The following is a 16,631-nucleotide window of genomic DNA, read 5'->3' on the forward strand; positions in this document are numbered from 1 at the left end:
CGTGTGCGTGTGAGAGAGAACACTTTGCCTCCACGGACCTTGTAATCAAGCAACGTAAAGTTTTTCAGGGATCCGTAACATAGGGCTTAGGAGCGATGCTCCAGGAGGGTGACCAGGCCAGACGCATTTCCCTGGGTTGCGCCCTCGGGGGCTGTCCCACATGCTCAAATGACAGAAACATAAAAAATTGGGCAGAATCCCCCTAAGTCCTTCCCGCGGATGACAGCCTCACAGCCCGAAGGAGCACAACAGGAGTTTTCCTCTCCGTGGCTTCTGCCGAGGCCGGCGGCAGCTAGACAGCCCCGGCGAGTTCCTCGTCTGGGTTGGAGGCGGGTGGGGGCCTCCTGGCGACCCCTGCGGGGCCGGGGCCGGGGCCGGGGCGGGACCAGGCGCCCTGGGCGGGGCCCGCACCCTGGCCTCGCGGCGCAGCCCGCAGGCGCCCGGAGCGCACGGGGTGACGCGGCTCCCGCGCTTCCGACTTTGCGACGGAGCCTCCTCCGCGCCGTGACGCGCCAGCCTCTGACCAAATATGTCCCTTCCCCCCTCCCTCCCGGGCCCCATCGCCCGCAAGCGCCCCGAGCCGCGGGGCTGTCGCTTGGACGTCGGCCTGCCCGGGTGTCGCGGGCCAGTCCCGCCGGGAGCGCCAGCTGCGCGATGCCCTTCAGAAAAGGTAGGGTCTCGCCGAGGCGGTCCGTGTAGTGCCCGCGCGTCCGGGAGATTTGCGCGGACGCCCGCGGGCAGCGGCAGGCTCGGGTCCCCAGCAGGTGCGGAAGCCCGGCGCGGCTGGGGCTGGTGCCGAGACCCGCGCCGCCTTGTTCCATGGGGACCTACGTGGTTCCCCCTTCGGCCTCACGTTGCCCTCCCGGGCCCTGCACCATGCCCTCCGGCCCCCGCACCATGCCCTCCGGCCCCCGCACTGTGCTCCCGGGCGACTCCACCGCGACACCACGTGCGGGTGCGGGAGCCGGAGCGCAGCGCGTGCGGCGGTGGGCGGCGGAGAGCGCCCGGTGCCAGTCGCAGCACTTTGAGCGGATCCCCGAATCCCGCCGCATTTGAGTCCCGAGATGCGGATGAACAGGGGCTGGGGGGAAGACGGGAAGTTCTCGGGTTCTCGCAGCGGACCGGAGATTCTGGGGCCGGAGCTTTAAATCGTTGTGCCGCTGGGCACGGCCCCGCCTCTGCTTTCTGACACCTGCAAGTCATTTCACGCTCCCCCCCGCCTGGGCTCCCCCAACCCTAACCCTGGTTCTGATCCTGCCTCGGACCAAGCAGAGGAATGAGGGCGGCACTGTGGGGATGGGTGGGAGTGGAGGGGGTGGTCGGGGCACGGAAATAGCGGAGCGCTGCCTGGGGGAGGGGGGGTTGGACCTGACCCTGCAGTGCGCGCCCACACTCCTGCAGGCGCCTTTGGCCTGTCTGCCATGTCTCCTGCCCGCATCCCCGCGGTTCACCAAGACCTCTGCAGCAGGTGCGTCAGGAGTGCCTGAGAGGCCTGGATAGGCCTGCGGCTCCCCCAGTCCCCACCTCCCCATCCCTGAGGGTCGCTGTGTCCCATTTTACAGACAGGGTGGCAGAGGCCTGGGGACTCCAAAGCTTAGAGTCCAGGGAGAGAAGTGGAAGCTGCTGAAGTGAGGAACTCGATGTTAGGTTCAAACTGGAGCTGTCCGACTCCTGCATTTTCTGTTTGTGTTGGGAGCGACCCGTTGTCGATCAACACCCAGGACTCTGCCTTGGGTACATTGCTGGGAGGGGAAGCTTGGCCTCCCCAGGTCCTGGGGTATGGATCCCTCTCTGCTCCCTCCACCGTGTTCCTTGCGTTTCTTCCCTGTAACTCAGAGTGGTTGTCGGGTTAAGGCTCCCTGTGCTGGGAGGCCTTACGAGCTTTTGGTCCTAAACAGAGGGTACAAGTTGCTGTCATGACTTCTGGCTGGAAAGGGAGCTGGCTGACATTCTCTGCCTTTGGGGGATGTGAGATGGGGGGGGGGTGCAGAGAGTGGCTAGAAAGAAGGTGACATCAGTCTGGTCCTCGGTCAGCGGGTGTCCCCGTCCTCAGTACCTCCATCACCCCCTGTATACTGTGGCCACCTTGCCTGCGTGAGCCATCTCGACACCGAGTCCTCACCCTGCAGTGCGGGCAGTGATTGTGTCTGCCTGTGTCCTTGTGGCAAACTCCCAGAAGGTAAAGACATCTCTGTACTGGCCAATGCAATGAGGCGTTAAATAACTGGGCAGCTAAATGGTTGTTTCTTTTGCACATGAAGATTGTGCTGCATGATAGGGCATTTCAGTGCATTATTAGTTTATACAGTACGAAGATTTGCAAATTGGCAACCAACCGAAGCTTTGGCTTTGTTGTTGTCGTCTTAATCTTTCTGCATGAAGAGGAAAGTATTTTCTTTGCAATCTGTGGATGCTATGTCCTGAAGGCCCCAGGGCATGAGAAACACTTCTTGCTTGCAGTGGGCGCTGTCTGAGTCTTCAGGAAGCTTTGCTGTGAGCCAGTGCATGGAGTCTGGCAAGCTTGAGGTCTAAGGCAGAACTTTCCCGTTTGATTGAGTTGTGAGCTCTTAATTCAGAGGTTAAGTCAAGTCGGAGAGGATTACAGTGAGCCAGGGCATGGCGCAGGGCATGATGCCCCATCCGTGGGAGCTGCCTGGAGGTGACAGGGTCCACCTGTGAGGGGCACAGCACCCTGTGCTTCACTGCTCAGAGAAGAGGAGATAGCAGTGTACGTATGCTTCTGTGTTTTTTGAATTTTGAACCATCTGGATGCATCAACTCTTTGAAAACTAATTTAAAAAATAGGAAATGAAAAGACTTTGCAGCCCTCCTCTAAAAGTCAAGTGAAGCCAGATGCAGGAGGCTTCTTCCATGGTCTAGAAGCCTGGGCAGGATGGCTGCTAGTTCCCCTCCCAGTGCTGTGTTTCTGTCTTGACGAGTGTGAGACTTTCAGATGAGCTCTGCCAGGAAGCGTGTGGCACTTGAGTAACGGGCAAATTGAGAAGAATTTAGTAAAAGAGCTGCTACAAAGATTTCTATACAAAGGGTGTAGAAACACCAGAAGGGACAACGCTGAACCCCGGGCAAAATGTCAAGAGGCAGAGCTGGGAAGTGCTGCCTGACAAGAGCTGCGGTTTCCTTTGGGGGCGTGCGTGCAGCTTGCAGCCCGAGGAGAGGAAACTGGAAGAAACAACACCCACACCTTGCTCTCCCTTCCCTCTGGTCTCCTGGCATTGGCAGCCAGAGGACCAGGAGCCTGATGCTGTTGTCTGTACACATCAGCCTGCTGGGATGCAACATCAGGTGCCTTTACTCTTGGGTGGAGATTGGATCTGATAGGAAAACAGAGAATCAGCCAAAGATCTTTGGTGCTGGTCCCGTGCCTTGCATATGAGAAGCATATGAGAAGAATTCACTTGATAGCTGCTGGATCTCTTTGGGAACAGCTGAGTGACTGACTATATGCCACGTCCTCCATTCATTCTCCAGACTGAGCATTTGCTCTGTGTCAGCACATGCTGGGTACTAGGTGGACAGACCCACCCAGAAGACACAGACCCCAGAAGGCGGGGTCCCTTCTCTGGAGCTCAGCTCCAGTACTCTCCAACAATAGTCAGGAAGGGGAGTCAGACCGGACACAGAGCAGTGATGGCCTCAACTGAAGACACTGGACTTTGGATTGAGAGACACATGGCCCTGGCCATCTTGCTGGACTGTCAACAGGTTGGTGTTGATGTTGTGGTGGTGGTTAGAACTGAGCCACAGTGGGACCTAGACCTGGCTCGCCATCCAAACATGGACCTCATGGGATGGTACGTGTTAGGTGGTTAGTTGTGTGTGGAATGAATGAAGGTGGCCGGACCCGAGCCATGTCCCCCGTGCTCAGGGTGAGGCTCAAGCAGCAGGTGACAGTGTCTTTCTGGGCCCTGGGCAGTGGAAAGATGATGCAAGTGTTGCATTCAGTGCTCACATCTCTTCCTAGTTGATCTCCCGGGTGACTGTGGCAGCAGTTGGGGGAATGGTTGCCTCCTTGGCCCCAGCTACCTGGAAGAAGTAGGTCAGAGAAGTCAGTTTTGAGAGAAGGAGAAGTTAATGCCGTAACATAAGAGATAAAAGAACTTCCTTAGAACAAAACTGATTGGTGGAGGTTGTGATTAAATCTGGGGGTGGCTGTGGAGGGAGTTTTTCTGCAAGCACTTGACTCATTCAGCGCAGGGGAGGTGATGACGTGGGTGTGGCTCTGCTTGCAGCCTGGGGTCTTGGCTGAGTTCTTGCGCTCCAGTGCCCTGCAAAAATGGTGTTCAGGGTACCTGTGCATGTCCCCACCTTCGGAAGGCACAAGGAGCAGCAGCTGTGAGTTTCAATAATAAATTACAGAAAGAAGCAAAATTAACTTTTTTTTTATTTATTTTTTATTTTTTGACAGGCAGAGTGGACAGTGAGAGAGAGAGACAGAGAGAAAGGTCTTCCTTTGCCGTTGGTTCACCCTCCAATGACCACCGCGGTCGGCGCGCTGTGGCCAGCGCACCGCACTGATCCGATGGCAGAAGCCAGGAGCCAGGTGCTTTTCCTGGTCTCCCATGGGGTGCAGGGCCCAAGCACCTGGGCCATTCTCCACTGCACTCTCTGGCCACAGCAGAGGGCTGGCCTGGAAGAGGGGCAACCGGGACAGAATCCGGCGCCCCGACCGGGACTAGAACCCGGTGTGCCGGCGCCGCGAGGCAGAGGATTAGCCTAGTGAGCCGCGGCGCCGGCCGCCAAATTAACTTTTACAAATTTTTAAATTTATTTTCATTTTATTTGAAGACAGGGAGACAGAGGGTGAGAGAGATGAGGCAGAATGAGAGAGCAAGTTCCTGTCTGCTGGTTCACTCGCCAAACGCTTGCCACAGCCAAGGGTTGGCCAGACCGAAGCTGGGAGCCTAGAACTCCATCAGGGTCCCCTCTATGGGTGGCAGGGACCTAACTGCTCGAGCCATCACCTACTGACTCCAGGATGCTGGAGTCGGGATCAGAAGTGGAGCTGGGGCCTGAACCCAGACACTCCGAGGAGATGCATTTTAACTTCTGCATCAAATATCCACCCTACAAAACTCAAATTTATTGGGCACCTTCTGAGTGCTGGAAACCATGCAAAGTGCTTTTACACGTGTAGGTCTCCTCTCACAACAGCCGACTGAGATACCTGGCATTGTTTCCAGTTGAAAGATAAAGGGAGTGAGGCTTAGAGCACTCCAGTAACTTGCCCAAGGTTCCTCAGCAGATCCCTGATGAACAGGGCTGGGGCTTAGACCTCTGCATTCTGCCTTTCCAGCAGCGACCCAAGGCTGTGATACGACATGATTCAACACATGTCAGGCAGAAACATTTCTACAAAGTCTGCCAGTGAGGCCAACGCTGTGGCGTAGTGGGTAAAGCTGCTGCCTGCAGTGCCGGCATTCTATATGGGCGCCAGTTCGAGTCCCAGCTGTTCCACTTCTGATCCAGCTCTGGGCTATTGCCTGAGAAAGCAGTAGAAGATGGCTCAAGTGTTTGGGCCCCTGCACCTGCGTGGAAAACCCGGAAGAAGCACCTGGCTCCTGGCTTTGAATCAGCACAGCTCCAACCATTGTGGTCATCTGGGGAGTGAATCAGCGGATGGAAGACCTCTCTCTCTCTCTCTCTCTCTCTCTCTCTCTGTGCCACTGTTTCTCTGTAACTCTGCCTTTCAAATGAACAAATAAAATCTTTTTTAAAAAAAGTCTGCCAGCAACTTCTTTCACATCAGGGACAAGGAGAGAGAGAGATTCAGGTGCCTGTATCTGCCGATGCGGAGAGGTGTGTGCAGACAGAAGCCGAGGAAAATCACTGAGATTCTGTCTTGCTTCAGGAGGCAGGGTGAAGGGGTCCCAGTGACAGAGCTGACGGAAGCTGAGTCCATAAGCTTTGGATGGATGTCCCGGGGAGAGAATGAGGCCATCCAGATGTCAAGGCCGTGCTACATGATGCACTAATCGGTCTTCTGCTGGGCACGGGGCTTCCATGATGCTGATAGGACATGAGAGCAAAACAAGTTACATCATCTCAAGGGTTGTGGCCCTTCTGGAATTCCTATAGATCAGCTGCTTGCGGCAGGAACTCAATGGCCAGCATTTTATGGACCCCAAACTGGGACCCCTCTCCCTCCCCCTGCCCCCCCAGGAAGCAAAGAGCAGATTATGAAAAGACAGACTCAAAGAGGGCGTCGGGTTCTTTATAGACTCTTTTTAAAAAAGTGTTTATTTATTTATTTGAAAGGCAGAGTTATAGAGAGAGAGGCAGTGCAAGAGAGAGGCCTTCCATCCACTGGTTTACTCCCCAGATGGCCATAACGGCTGGAGGTGCGCTGATCCGAAGCCAGGAGCCAGGAGCCAGGAGCCTCCTCTGTCTCCCACACGAGTGCAGGGGCCCAAGGACTTGGGCCTTCCTCCACTGCCATGGCAGAGAACTGGATCAGAAGTGGGGCAGCCAAGACTCAAACCGGCACCACATGGGATGGCCAGTGTCACAGGTGGCCTTACCCACTATGCCACAGTGCCAGCCCCTCGTTATAGACTCTTTCATCCCTCTATTGAGCTGTAGTGCTGTGCCAGGACCTCAGTAGGTTGGGTTCTGGGGTCTCTCTATTCCCCCTTGGTGACTTTGAGCCTGCTAGGTGGGAGCTGGGCTCCCTGGTCATTTCAGAGACTATCTCTGACACGGAGTGCTAAGTGCTTCTGCAGGAGGAGGGACAAGGAGTGACGTCAGCTTTGGGAGGGCACCCGCCAGCCAGACTGAGCCAGCTCCCTCTCTCTGATCAGAGGCTGTTTGGCTCCAGGATTCCCTCTACAGTTTATCACTCAGATTTCCTGCTGACAATGTCTTTTGTCCCTTAGCTGTGCTCCCCTTTTTTTATTTTAATTTTTTTTTTTTTGACAGGCAAAGTGGACAGTGAGAGAGACAGAGAGAAAGGTCTTCATTTGCCATTGGTTCACCCTCCAATGGCCGCTGCAGCCAGTGCTCTGTGGCCAGCTCACCGCGCTGATCTGATGGCAGGAGCCAGGTACTTATCCTGGTCTCCCATGGGGTGCAGGGCCCAAGTACTTGGGCCATCCTCCACTGCACTCCCTGGCCACAGCAGAGAGCTGGCCTGGAAGAGGGGCAACCGGGACAGAATCTGGCGCCCCGACCGGACTAGAATCTGGTGTGCCGGCGCCGCAAGGCAGAGGATTAGCCTAGTGAGCTGCAGCACCGGCCAGCTGTGCCCTTTTAATATTTGGTTTTTACTTCTTTATGATGCATTTTTCCCTAGTTCAGGAGTGTTCCTAAGTGTCTGATATTGGCCAATTGGGACTTCTGCTGCGTGTGCTGTTTCACCTGTTACTTCTGCACCTTCCCAGGTGCATACCATGCTTTGTGCTACATCGAGTATGTACACACACACACACACACACGCACACACACACACGGAGAGAGCGAGCGAGAGATCACACTCACACATGCATGCAAGCAAGCTTCGGATCATTCTTGGGTCTCTTTCTAAGTCTACTTTATGTGCATAGCAGCTCTTGTCTCCTATTTTGGGTTTATCACTTGTTTGTCCTCGGAATGCTTCCTCCACGTGAATTTTGTGAACTCTTTAAGTTAGGGGCCCTGGTGGTAGCCAGTGTTTTGTAAATTCTTGTACTTGGTTAATCTGTGAAAACTCCCAGTTTTAAAAAAAGGATTGATTTATTTATTTGAAAGTCAGAGTTACACAGAGAGAGAAGAGGCAGCGAGAGAGAGAGAGAGAGAGAGAGAGGTCTTCCATCCTCTGATTTATTCCCCAGTTGGCCACAACGGGCAGAGCTGTGCTGATCTGAAGGCAGGAGCCAGGAGCTTCCTCCAGGTCTCCCACATGGGTGCAGGGGCCCAAGGACTTGCGCCATCTTCTACTGCTTTCCCAGGCCATAGCAGAGAGCTGGATCAGAAGTAGAGCAGCCCATATGGGATGCCGACACTTCAGGTGGTGGCTTTATCCACTGCGCCACAGCGCCAGCCCCAAAATTCCATTTTCTTTTTGGGTGGGTAGTTGCAGAGCCAAATTAAGATTGTTAGAAGCCCCGAACACTAAACAGGTGATGCTTATCTCCCCACAATGTGTAATTTTTAATAAAGACAGTACCACATCATCAATGCAAGGAATACCTGTACATTGCCAATTTTTACTTTTGTCACTATTTTGGTATTCTTTGGAAAGAAATAATGGCATCCTAAAACAACAATAAAACCTAGTACTGCAAGCATGAGCGTAGTCTGCATGGTTAATTCAGGCTGGGGCTGGGGTGGGGTCATTCGGGGGGTTTCTTCTTATAGAAAGCTAAGAATACTAACTGCTCCTAAGTCCTCAGGAATTATAGATTAAAAAGATTTTTACTTATTTGTAAGGTAGAGGACAGAGAGAATCAGACAGACAGAGGGAGAAAGAGATCTTTCATCCCCAAATGGCTGCAAAAGCCAGGACCAGGCCATGCTGGAGCCAGGAGCCAGGAACTCCATATGGATCTCTCACATGGGTTCCAGAGGCTCAAGCACTTGGGCCATCTTCCGCTGCTTTCCCAGATGCATCAGCAGGGAGTGAGATTAGAAGTGGAGCAGCCAGGACTCGAACTAGTGCTCCTATGGGATGCCGGGGGTTGCAGGCCCAGCGGCTTAAGCTGCTCTGCCACCACCTGGGCCCCAGGAATGGTAGATTTTGCAGATTCCCATGCATGCATCACACTCCTTTATCCCTGCTGTGAACTCTGAGTCTGTCCTTTACCTTCGCAGCCCACTGGGAGTTCCCCGGGGCGTGACCTGTGTCTTCCTGTCTGTCCTAGGACTAGCACAGAGATGACATCCTTCCTATGGATGTCTGCCCCCGACGCCCCTGGAGGCTGGAAGCCCAGTCACACAGTGTCTTCCTGTCCTTCCCAGTATCTCTGTGGAGATGAACCTGGATAAAATGAATGTGGGAGAGAAGGCATAAAAGTCACAGGAGAAGCACAGAAAAGCAGGGGGAGGGGCCTGGACAGTGGGGAGGAGTGGGAAGTGAGGCTGCATTCCCCTCCCTGCTCCCTACACCCTTGCCTGCTGTCCTGTAGGATTTGTAGTCTGACGTTACGTGGGATTCAGGATTTTTTTTCCAACACAGGGGCCCCTGGGTGATGTAGAGACCGCTGTCTGATTCCACAGCCTGCAGTCGTGTTCACAGATCAGTCAGCCTGTAGGTATGCACTAGTCATTGGTGGCCAGGGCACGGTTCTGGAAGCATCCGGGGAGTGCCGGGACGCACCTCTTTGGAGGAAGCGAATGTGTACGTAGATGCCATGGTATTAGGGCGACAACAGTGACCTGGGAGCTAGGAAACCAGGTCCTGACAGGTCCTCCGTGGCAGGCACAGGCTGCCTGATCTCACTGAAGCCACTTAAGATCACTGACCTCTGTTTACCCATTCGCTCAGTGAGCTGAAGTTCCCTCCAGCTCAGATTCTGAGATTGATGCTTCCCTGTTGCTTGGACTTGTGTACACAGAGCCTCCTGCCCCCCAAGCTTTACTGCTAAGTCAGCTGCAGGAGGCAAAGGAATTTTTTCCCCAAAGTTTAAAAATTTACTTGTAAGGCAGAGCATCAGAGAGAGAGAGAGAGAGAGAGAGAGACAACAGCCTGGACTGGACCATTTTGATGTCAGGAGCCAGGAACTGCATCTGGGTGTCCCACATGAGTGGCAGGGGCCCAAGCATTTGGGCCATCTTCTGCTGCCTTCCCAGGCACACTGGCAGAGAGCTGGATCAGAAGCAGAGCAGCTGGGACTTGAGCCAGCCCTCCAGTATGGGATGCCACTGTGTCAAGTGCCAGCTAACCCCCTGTACCTCATTGGAATTCCGTCTGTACCTTTGTCGTGGGCACCCTGACCTGGCATCTGCCTGCATCTCCAGCCAAGTTCTCAGACAAGTGGCCCATGCAGAGAACTGTGACTCCGTGTTCTTTGGTCTCTGTGCTCCGTCAGCTTTGAGTCAGACTGCAGAGTATGTGAAAAGGATGCCAGTGCCGGGATCCAGGCTTCGCGGCTGCAGGCCTCCCCTTTATCTCGCTGGGCCAGCCTGGAACACTGTGTCTCAGATGTCAGGCTGACCTAATCACAGACAGGACGTTCTTCAGGTGGCTCCAGGGCAAAGGCTCCTCTGATCACCTCCCCGGAATCTGCGTCCTCTACCTGCAGGTCCTTGCTGCTGTGCTCCCGGACAGAATGACCATGCAGGGTCACAGGCGGTAGAGGAAGGATTGAATTCACTCATTTCAGAAGTTGCACGTCCTGGTGTGTGTGTATGTGTGTGTGTGTGAATACATTCAGTTGTAGCTAGTGTGGAAAATGCAGAAGACAATGGTGCATATTGTCATGGCCTAGAGGTCTAGGCCCATGGTTTCCTCCTGGGTGATGAGGGCAGTGGCGGGTCAACAGTGAGAAGGCACAAAGGACAAGCAGCTTTGGTTTGCCCCTTCCAGTACCCCCAAAACGTGTGCAGCTCCTGGACAGAGCAAGGGGGCCTGGCTCCACAGGGATGTCCCAAGCCCTGGGAAGGGCAGCCACGGGACATGTGAAGAGAAGAAGGGTGTGGTTGTTCAGCCACTTCCCCGAGCAGCCTCTCTAGATGTTGCTACAGACGAGATCCTGAAATGACAGTGTGGCAGACACCTGTCCCCCATCTGTGTTTGTGTGTGTGTATTTTTTAATTTATTTATCTATTTATTTGAAAGAGTTACACAGAGGGAGAGGAGAGGCAGAGAGAGAGAGACAGAGATGTCTTCCATCCAATGGTTCACTCCCCAATTGGTCATTAGCTGTGCCGATCCAAAGCCAGGAGCTAGGAGCTTCCTGCGGGTTTCCCACGTGGGTGCTAGGGCCAAAGCACTTGAGCCATCCTCCACTGCTTTCCCAGACCATAGCAGAGAGCTGGATGCGAAGTGGAGCAGCCGGGTCCCGAACCAGCACTCAAATGGGATGCTGGCCTTTCAGGCCAGGGCGTTAACCCACTGCACCATAGCACTGGCCCCGTGTGTGTGTGTGTGTGTGTGTGTCCCTTTTTTATTATTTTATTTTCATTTTTTATAAGATTTTTATTTATTTATTTGACAGGTAGAGTTACAGACAGTGAGAGAGACAGAGAGAAAGGTCTTCCTTCCGTTGATTCACCTCCCAAATGGCCGCTGTGGCCAGCGTGCTGTGCGGATCCGAAGCCAGGAGCCAGGTGCTTCCTCCTGGTCTCCCAAGCGGGTGCAGGACCTAAGCACTTGGGCCATCCTCCACTGCTTTCCCGGGCCACAGCAGAGAGCTGGACTGGAAGAGGAGCAACCGGGACTAGAATCGGCGCCCATATGGGATGCCAATGCCACGGGTGGAGGATTAACCTAGTGAGCCACGGTGCTGGCCCCTTATTTTTCATTTGGTAGGCAGAGTTAGGGGGCGGCGGCGGGGTGGGGGGGGCAGAAACACAGAGAGAAATATCTTCCATCCACAGATTCACTCCCCAGATGACTGCAATGGCCAGGGCTTGCTAGGCTGAAGCCAGCAGCCTGAAACTCCATCTGGTCTCTCATGCTGTTTTGGCCACTTGTGTGTTAACAGCCACTTGTGCTCCTGCCCTCGGCCACATGAGTAGTTAGTAGGTTTTTTCAGAGGTGGTGGGTCCCTTGCTTTGGCTCTCCTGTCCGATGTGCAGGGACACTGAGGGCTGCTGGTGCTCTTACGAGACACCTGAGCCCTGTCCTAGGGTGGAACTGGTTTGGTGCTTGGATTGTCTGCTTGAGATGCTGACCTCTGGTGGCTGTGTTCTGCAAACCTCCTAGAGCTGCTTGTGCCATCCTGGAGGCCTGTCCAGCCACACTTGTGAGACAAAGGTCTAGTCAGTCAGTGGGTGGGGGACAGGAAGTTGGGGAGGTCCCCAGAAAGCATAGACTTAGAAACAGGAAGAGGGAGAAAGTTCTGGGCTGGGGAAACGCTGGCCCTTAGCATGGTGGCTGTGTGATGGTGGGGGCAGCCATGCTTACTTGGAGCCATGAGGACAGAGGCATGGTTTCTCTGTAGGACTGAATCAGACTTCCGTGGCTCTTGTTCCTGGCCACACATTTAGAATTAACTGGGGAGCTTATAGGGCCGGCATTGTTGGGTAGTGGGCGAAGCCTCTGCCTGCAGTGCTGGCATCCCATATGGGCGCCAGGTTGTGTCCCAGTTGCTCCTTTTTCGATTGAGCTCTCTGCTGTGGCCTGGGAAAGCAGTGGAGGATGGCCCAAGTCCTTGGGCCCCTGCACCCGCATGAGAGACCAGGAAGAAGCACCTGGCTCCTGGCTTCAGATCGGCGCAGCTCTGGCTGTTGTCACCATTTGGGGAGTGAATCAGCAGATGAAAGACCTCTCTCTTTGTCTCTCCCTCTCTTTGTAATTCTACCTCTCAAATAAATAAATAAATCTTAAGGAAAAAAGAGAATTATCTGGGGATCTTTAAAATTGATGCCAGGGTGGACATTGTGGTGTAGTGGGTTAAGCCTCTGATTGGGACACACTCTTGCATAGCAGAGTGCCTGGGATGGGGTCCTTCTGATTCCAGTGCAGTTCCCTGCTAATGCACCTGGGAGCAGCAGCTAAGGGCTCAAGTACTTGGGCTCCTACTATCCACACGGGAAACAGGACGGAGTTCCTGGCGCTTGGCTCTAGCCTGACTCAGCCCTGTATGTATGCATTTGGGGAGAGAGCCAGCAGATGGAGAGCGCTCTTTCTCTCTGTCTCTTTATCTTACTCTGACTTTTCAAATAAATGAATAACTCTTTTTTTAAAAAATGTCCCAGAAATTCTTATTTAAAAGTGCTGGCTTGATGCTTGCACAGAACGTTTCGTGAAACAATGCTTACAGTACATTCTGATACTTTCTTGTCTGTTTCCATTCCAGTGAAAAAATTTCTGGTCATGTTCCAGTAAATTGATTTCGAGGCCACTAATGGGCTGTAACCCACAGTTTTGAAACTACTGTTCTGTGGGTTGGATCAATTTGTACTGTGTTGGCTGGTGAGCTGTGTGCCTGACTTCCCCAGGCTGCCCTGCAGCTTGGGTTCTGGGTGTGCGTTAGGTCCTGCAGCAAGGTCTGGGTGGTCCTCCTTGGGGGCTTCAGTGCCCAGCCCTGTGGTGGAGGTGTCCGATCCTCTCTGGGGCTTCCTGAGCCGGGCAGCCGTGGGAAGAGCTGTGGATCTGACCGAGAGCATGAGAGGTACCATAATAATCAGCCATCTGCAAGGGCCAGGTTCCCCTGGAACATTCACAAGAGGAACGCTTTGGGCACACTGATAAAGTGGGGGATATAGATCCAGGACAGAAAAGTTAGTAAAAGAAGGAGAGACATGACAGGAAGCCAGGTGGGCTGCCCTTTCCTGCTGGGGATGACGTAATCCTGATGTCACGGAAGTCACTTCCATCAGCCCTTCAGTCATTTGGCAAATATGTGCTGAGTGCCTACACATATGTGCCGGGTGCAGATGTAAGTGCTGAAGACACAGCAGTGAACTCAGCAGGCAAAAACCCTGCCTCTGGAGCTTACATTCTACCGGGGGGTGGGGGTGGGGGTGGGAACAGACAAGCAAGTGAACAGAGTGTGCCCAAGGAAGCAGGAAAGAGGAGGGGAGGCATGGTGGGGTGGGGATGGCCACTGGCAGGTGCCCAGGTCTGGGGCAAAGGCTCTGAACCTGAATAGGCTGAGTGGTGGCAGAACCAGTGCAGCTGCAGTGGAGTGCATGTGGGAGCTGGTGGCTGTGGACTGTGAATGGTATGAGCCGGTTGCATAGGTCCTCGTCAGGCATGGTAAGGCCTTTGTTTCCTAGAGTGAGATGCAAAGCCCTTAGAGGGCTTTCGGGAGGGTGGCATGAATTGACTTGATGGCATAAGGCCCATTTCTGGTAGGCAGTGGTTCTGTGGAGATTGTGAGGTGATGGAGATGAAGTGGGGACCAGGTAGGAGGCTCTGGACATAATGCAGGTGAGTGGAGATGCTGGCTTAGATCTGGCCTGGATGGCAGAATGTGCTGGAGGTGGCTAGATTCTGAATATATTCAGGAGATAGAAATGGCAGAATTTGTTGATGGCTTAGACGTGGGGTGACAGAGTGCGTGAATCACGGGTAACTCCTATAGCCGCCTTCTCTCTGACCTGTGGAGCTGCTGAGAGCACTGATTTTTTTTTAAGCAGCTGCACAAATCAGTCACAGCCATGGGGTGTGACGAGCCGAGTCAAGCCTGTGTCTGCAATGAAGTGGTGCCCCTGACTTCCCTGAGCAGTTGTTCAGCGAGCAGCCTTCCAGAAAGATCCACCATGCTCTGGGCCAGTCACCATCCACACAACGAATTTCTAGAGCAATTATCTGTGTGGTTTACTATGGTCACTTAGTATGGTATCTTCCAGGCTGGGAGGAAAAGCATTTACGAGGTTTTCCATATTCCTGGTGTTTCTGTGTAGGTAGCACCCAATTGCCGACTGAATTTCTGTCCTTTCCTCCATTGCATTAACTTGAGAAGGGCTCCTTGTGGTGGGGGAGGCAGCTCCAGGAAGGCTTCTTGAACTAACTCAGCCCAGCCACCTGCCAACTTAGCCTCCAGTTGTGTGACCAGAGTATCCCAGTGACCACCTAGTCCAGGCAAGCCAGGAGGGTTGGCCACACCTACCTTTGGCCTTTGGCCACAGGCCTGATGACAGCTAGAAAGCTTCATCTCAGAGAAATAGGTTTGAAAACCTCATTCATGGGGCTGGTGCTGTGGTGCAGTGGGTTAAAGCCCTGGCCTGAAGTGCCAGCATCCCATATGGGCGGTGGATCTAGTCCCTGCCGCTCCTCTTCAGATCTAGCTCTCTGCTATGGCCTGGGAAAGCAGTAGAAGATGGCCCAAGTCCTTAGGCCCCTGCACCCCCGTGGGAGACCTGGAAGAAGCTCCTGGCTCCTGGCTTCGGATCGACACAGCTCCGGCCATTGTGGCCATCTGGGGAGTGAACCAGTAGATGGAAGACCTCTCTCTGTCTCTACCTCTCTCTCTAAATCTTTCAAATAAATAAAATAAATAAAAGCCCCTCATTCATGTTTGAATGACATAGGAAAGATTCCAAGTTAATTTTATGGCCCTGAGCTCCAGACTTGAAACTATGAGATATTTCTTTTTTAAAGATTTAATTTATTTATTTGAAAGGCAGAGTGACAGAGAGGGAGGGAGGGAGGGAGAGAGAGAGAGAGAGAGAGAGAGAAAGGGAGAGGGAGAGATTGAGCTTCCATCTGCTGATTTACTCTCCGGGCTGGGCCATGCTGAAGCCAGGAACCAGGAACTTCATCCAGGTCTCCCATGTGGGCGCAGGGGCTGAAGCACTCAGGCCATCTTCTGCTGCTTTCCCAGGCACAATAGCAGGGAGCTGGGTTGGAAGCAGAGCAGCCAGGAGTCCAACAGGTGCTCATATGGGATGCAGGCATCCAAGATGATGGCTTAACTCCCTGTACACTGCTGGCCTTGGAAGACGTTGTTCAGAGCAATTTTGATAAACAGACTTGCTGGAAAGTTAAAAATTTTATCACCAACTTGTTGCCTCATAATAACAGCAAAGGAATGAACGTGCAGATTTCCTGCTGTCTTTGTGAAGACAACTAAAGCTTGAAATTCATTCCTTTATAATAGAAGTGAGTCTCCCAAGAGCCCTGTTAGCTGTGGTCTCATCATTTCCGATGGCCTAGCTAGAAATGGAGAATGACTGTTCAAATCCCAGATCATCGAAAAGCTATTTCATTTAAAGTCATTTGAATGAAGGAAAAAGCCAAGTTGTCAGGACTGCTTACTGGAAATTGACTTCTTAGCCTTCTAAAGCTTCTGAAGATCCATGTTGGAGTGCATGCCCGTCAGTAACTCATGGTGTAACAGTAAGCCATATCCATGTTATGGAAGAGCCAACTTTACTGAACAAAGGAGCCAGCTCTTCGGTTCTCTGTGGCTGTGTTCTTTTCTCTGGCTTCTGTTAGAAAGAACTGAATGGCTAAGATGTTTGAAAACTCCGCCAGTGTGAAAGGTAAGGAAATAAGGAAACTTAGCTTCATCTCTGATCAGGAAAATGCAGATGAAGACCAGGAGAGACACGTTCTACCCGTGTTTGGCTGGCAGAAGTGAAGTCTGGTAGTTTCACATGTTGGAGAGGATGTGGATCAGAGAGGTCCCTGACACATTGCTGGTAGGACTGTAAATCACTTTAAGTGCCTTGGAGACAATAAATCTTGTAAAGCCTCAAAGCAGTACCACCATTCCTAGGTGCGTCACTGAGAGACACGGGTGTTCATAGGTAGCATTCATAGCAGCACTCCAGTAGAAGAACCTTTGTGGGCAGGTGTTTGGCCTAGCTGTTAAGACACTGCTTGGGATGTCTGCATCCCAGAGTGCCTGGGTTCACGTCCTGGCTCTGCTGCAATTTCAGCTTCCTGCTCATGTGCACCCTGGAAGGTAGCAGGTCATGTGGCAAGTCTTTGGTCCCTGTCACCCACATGGGAGATTCAGACTGAGTTTCCAGCTCCTGGTTTCAGCCTGATCTAGCTCTAGCTGTGTGCAGACATTTGGGGA

The 16,631-nt window shown here is 53.1% G+C and overlaps 1 protein-coding gene across 4 annotated transcripts in view; it reads left to right on the top strand.

Moving 5' to 3' along the window:
* The first annotated feature begins 405 nt into the window (after positions 1-405).
* LOC100350534 (6-phosphofructo-2-kinase/fructose-2,6-bisphosphatase 3) overlaps positions 406-16,631 on the top strand; it is a 94,867-nt gene continuing 78,641 nt past the window's right edge. For 2 of the 4 annotated variants that reach the window (XM_070055807.2, XM_008248588.5), the window contains exon 1: positions 515-670. In XM_070055807.2, coding sequence (XP_069911908.1) covers positions 655-670 — 16 coding nt within the window. In that variant the 5' untranslated portion in view covers positions 515-654. Of the gene's footprint in view, positions 671-16,631 lie in introns of all 4 variants that reach the window. The other 2 variants (XM_070055806.2, XM_070055805.2) reach the window with 2 other exon arrangements.

The sequence above is a fragment of the Oryctolagus cuniculus genome, chromosome 13 (genome assembly GCF_051225735.1).
Source record: "Oryctolagus cuniculus isolate XC-2025 breed Fujian yellow rabbit chromosome 13, ASM5122573v1, whole genome shotgun sequence".
Taxonomy (NCBI): domain Eukaryota; kingdom Metazoa; phylum Chordata; class Mammalia; order Lagomorpha; family Leporidae; genus Oryctolagus; species Oryctolagus cuniculus.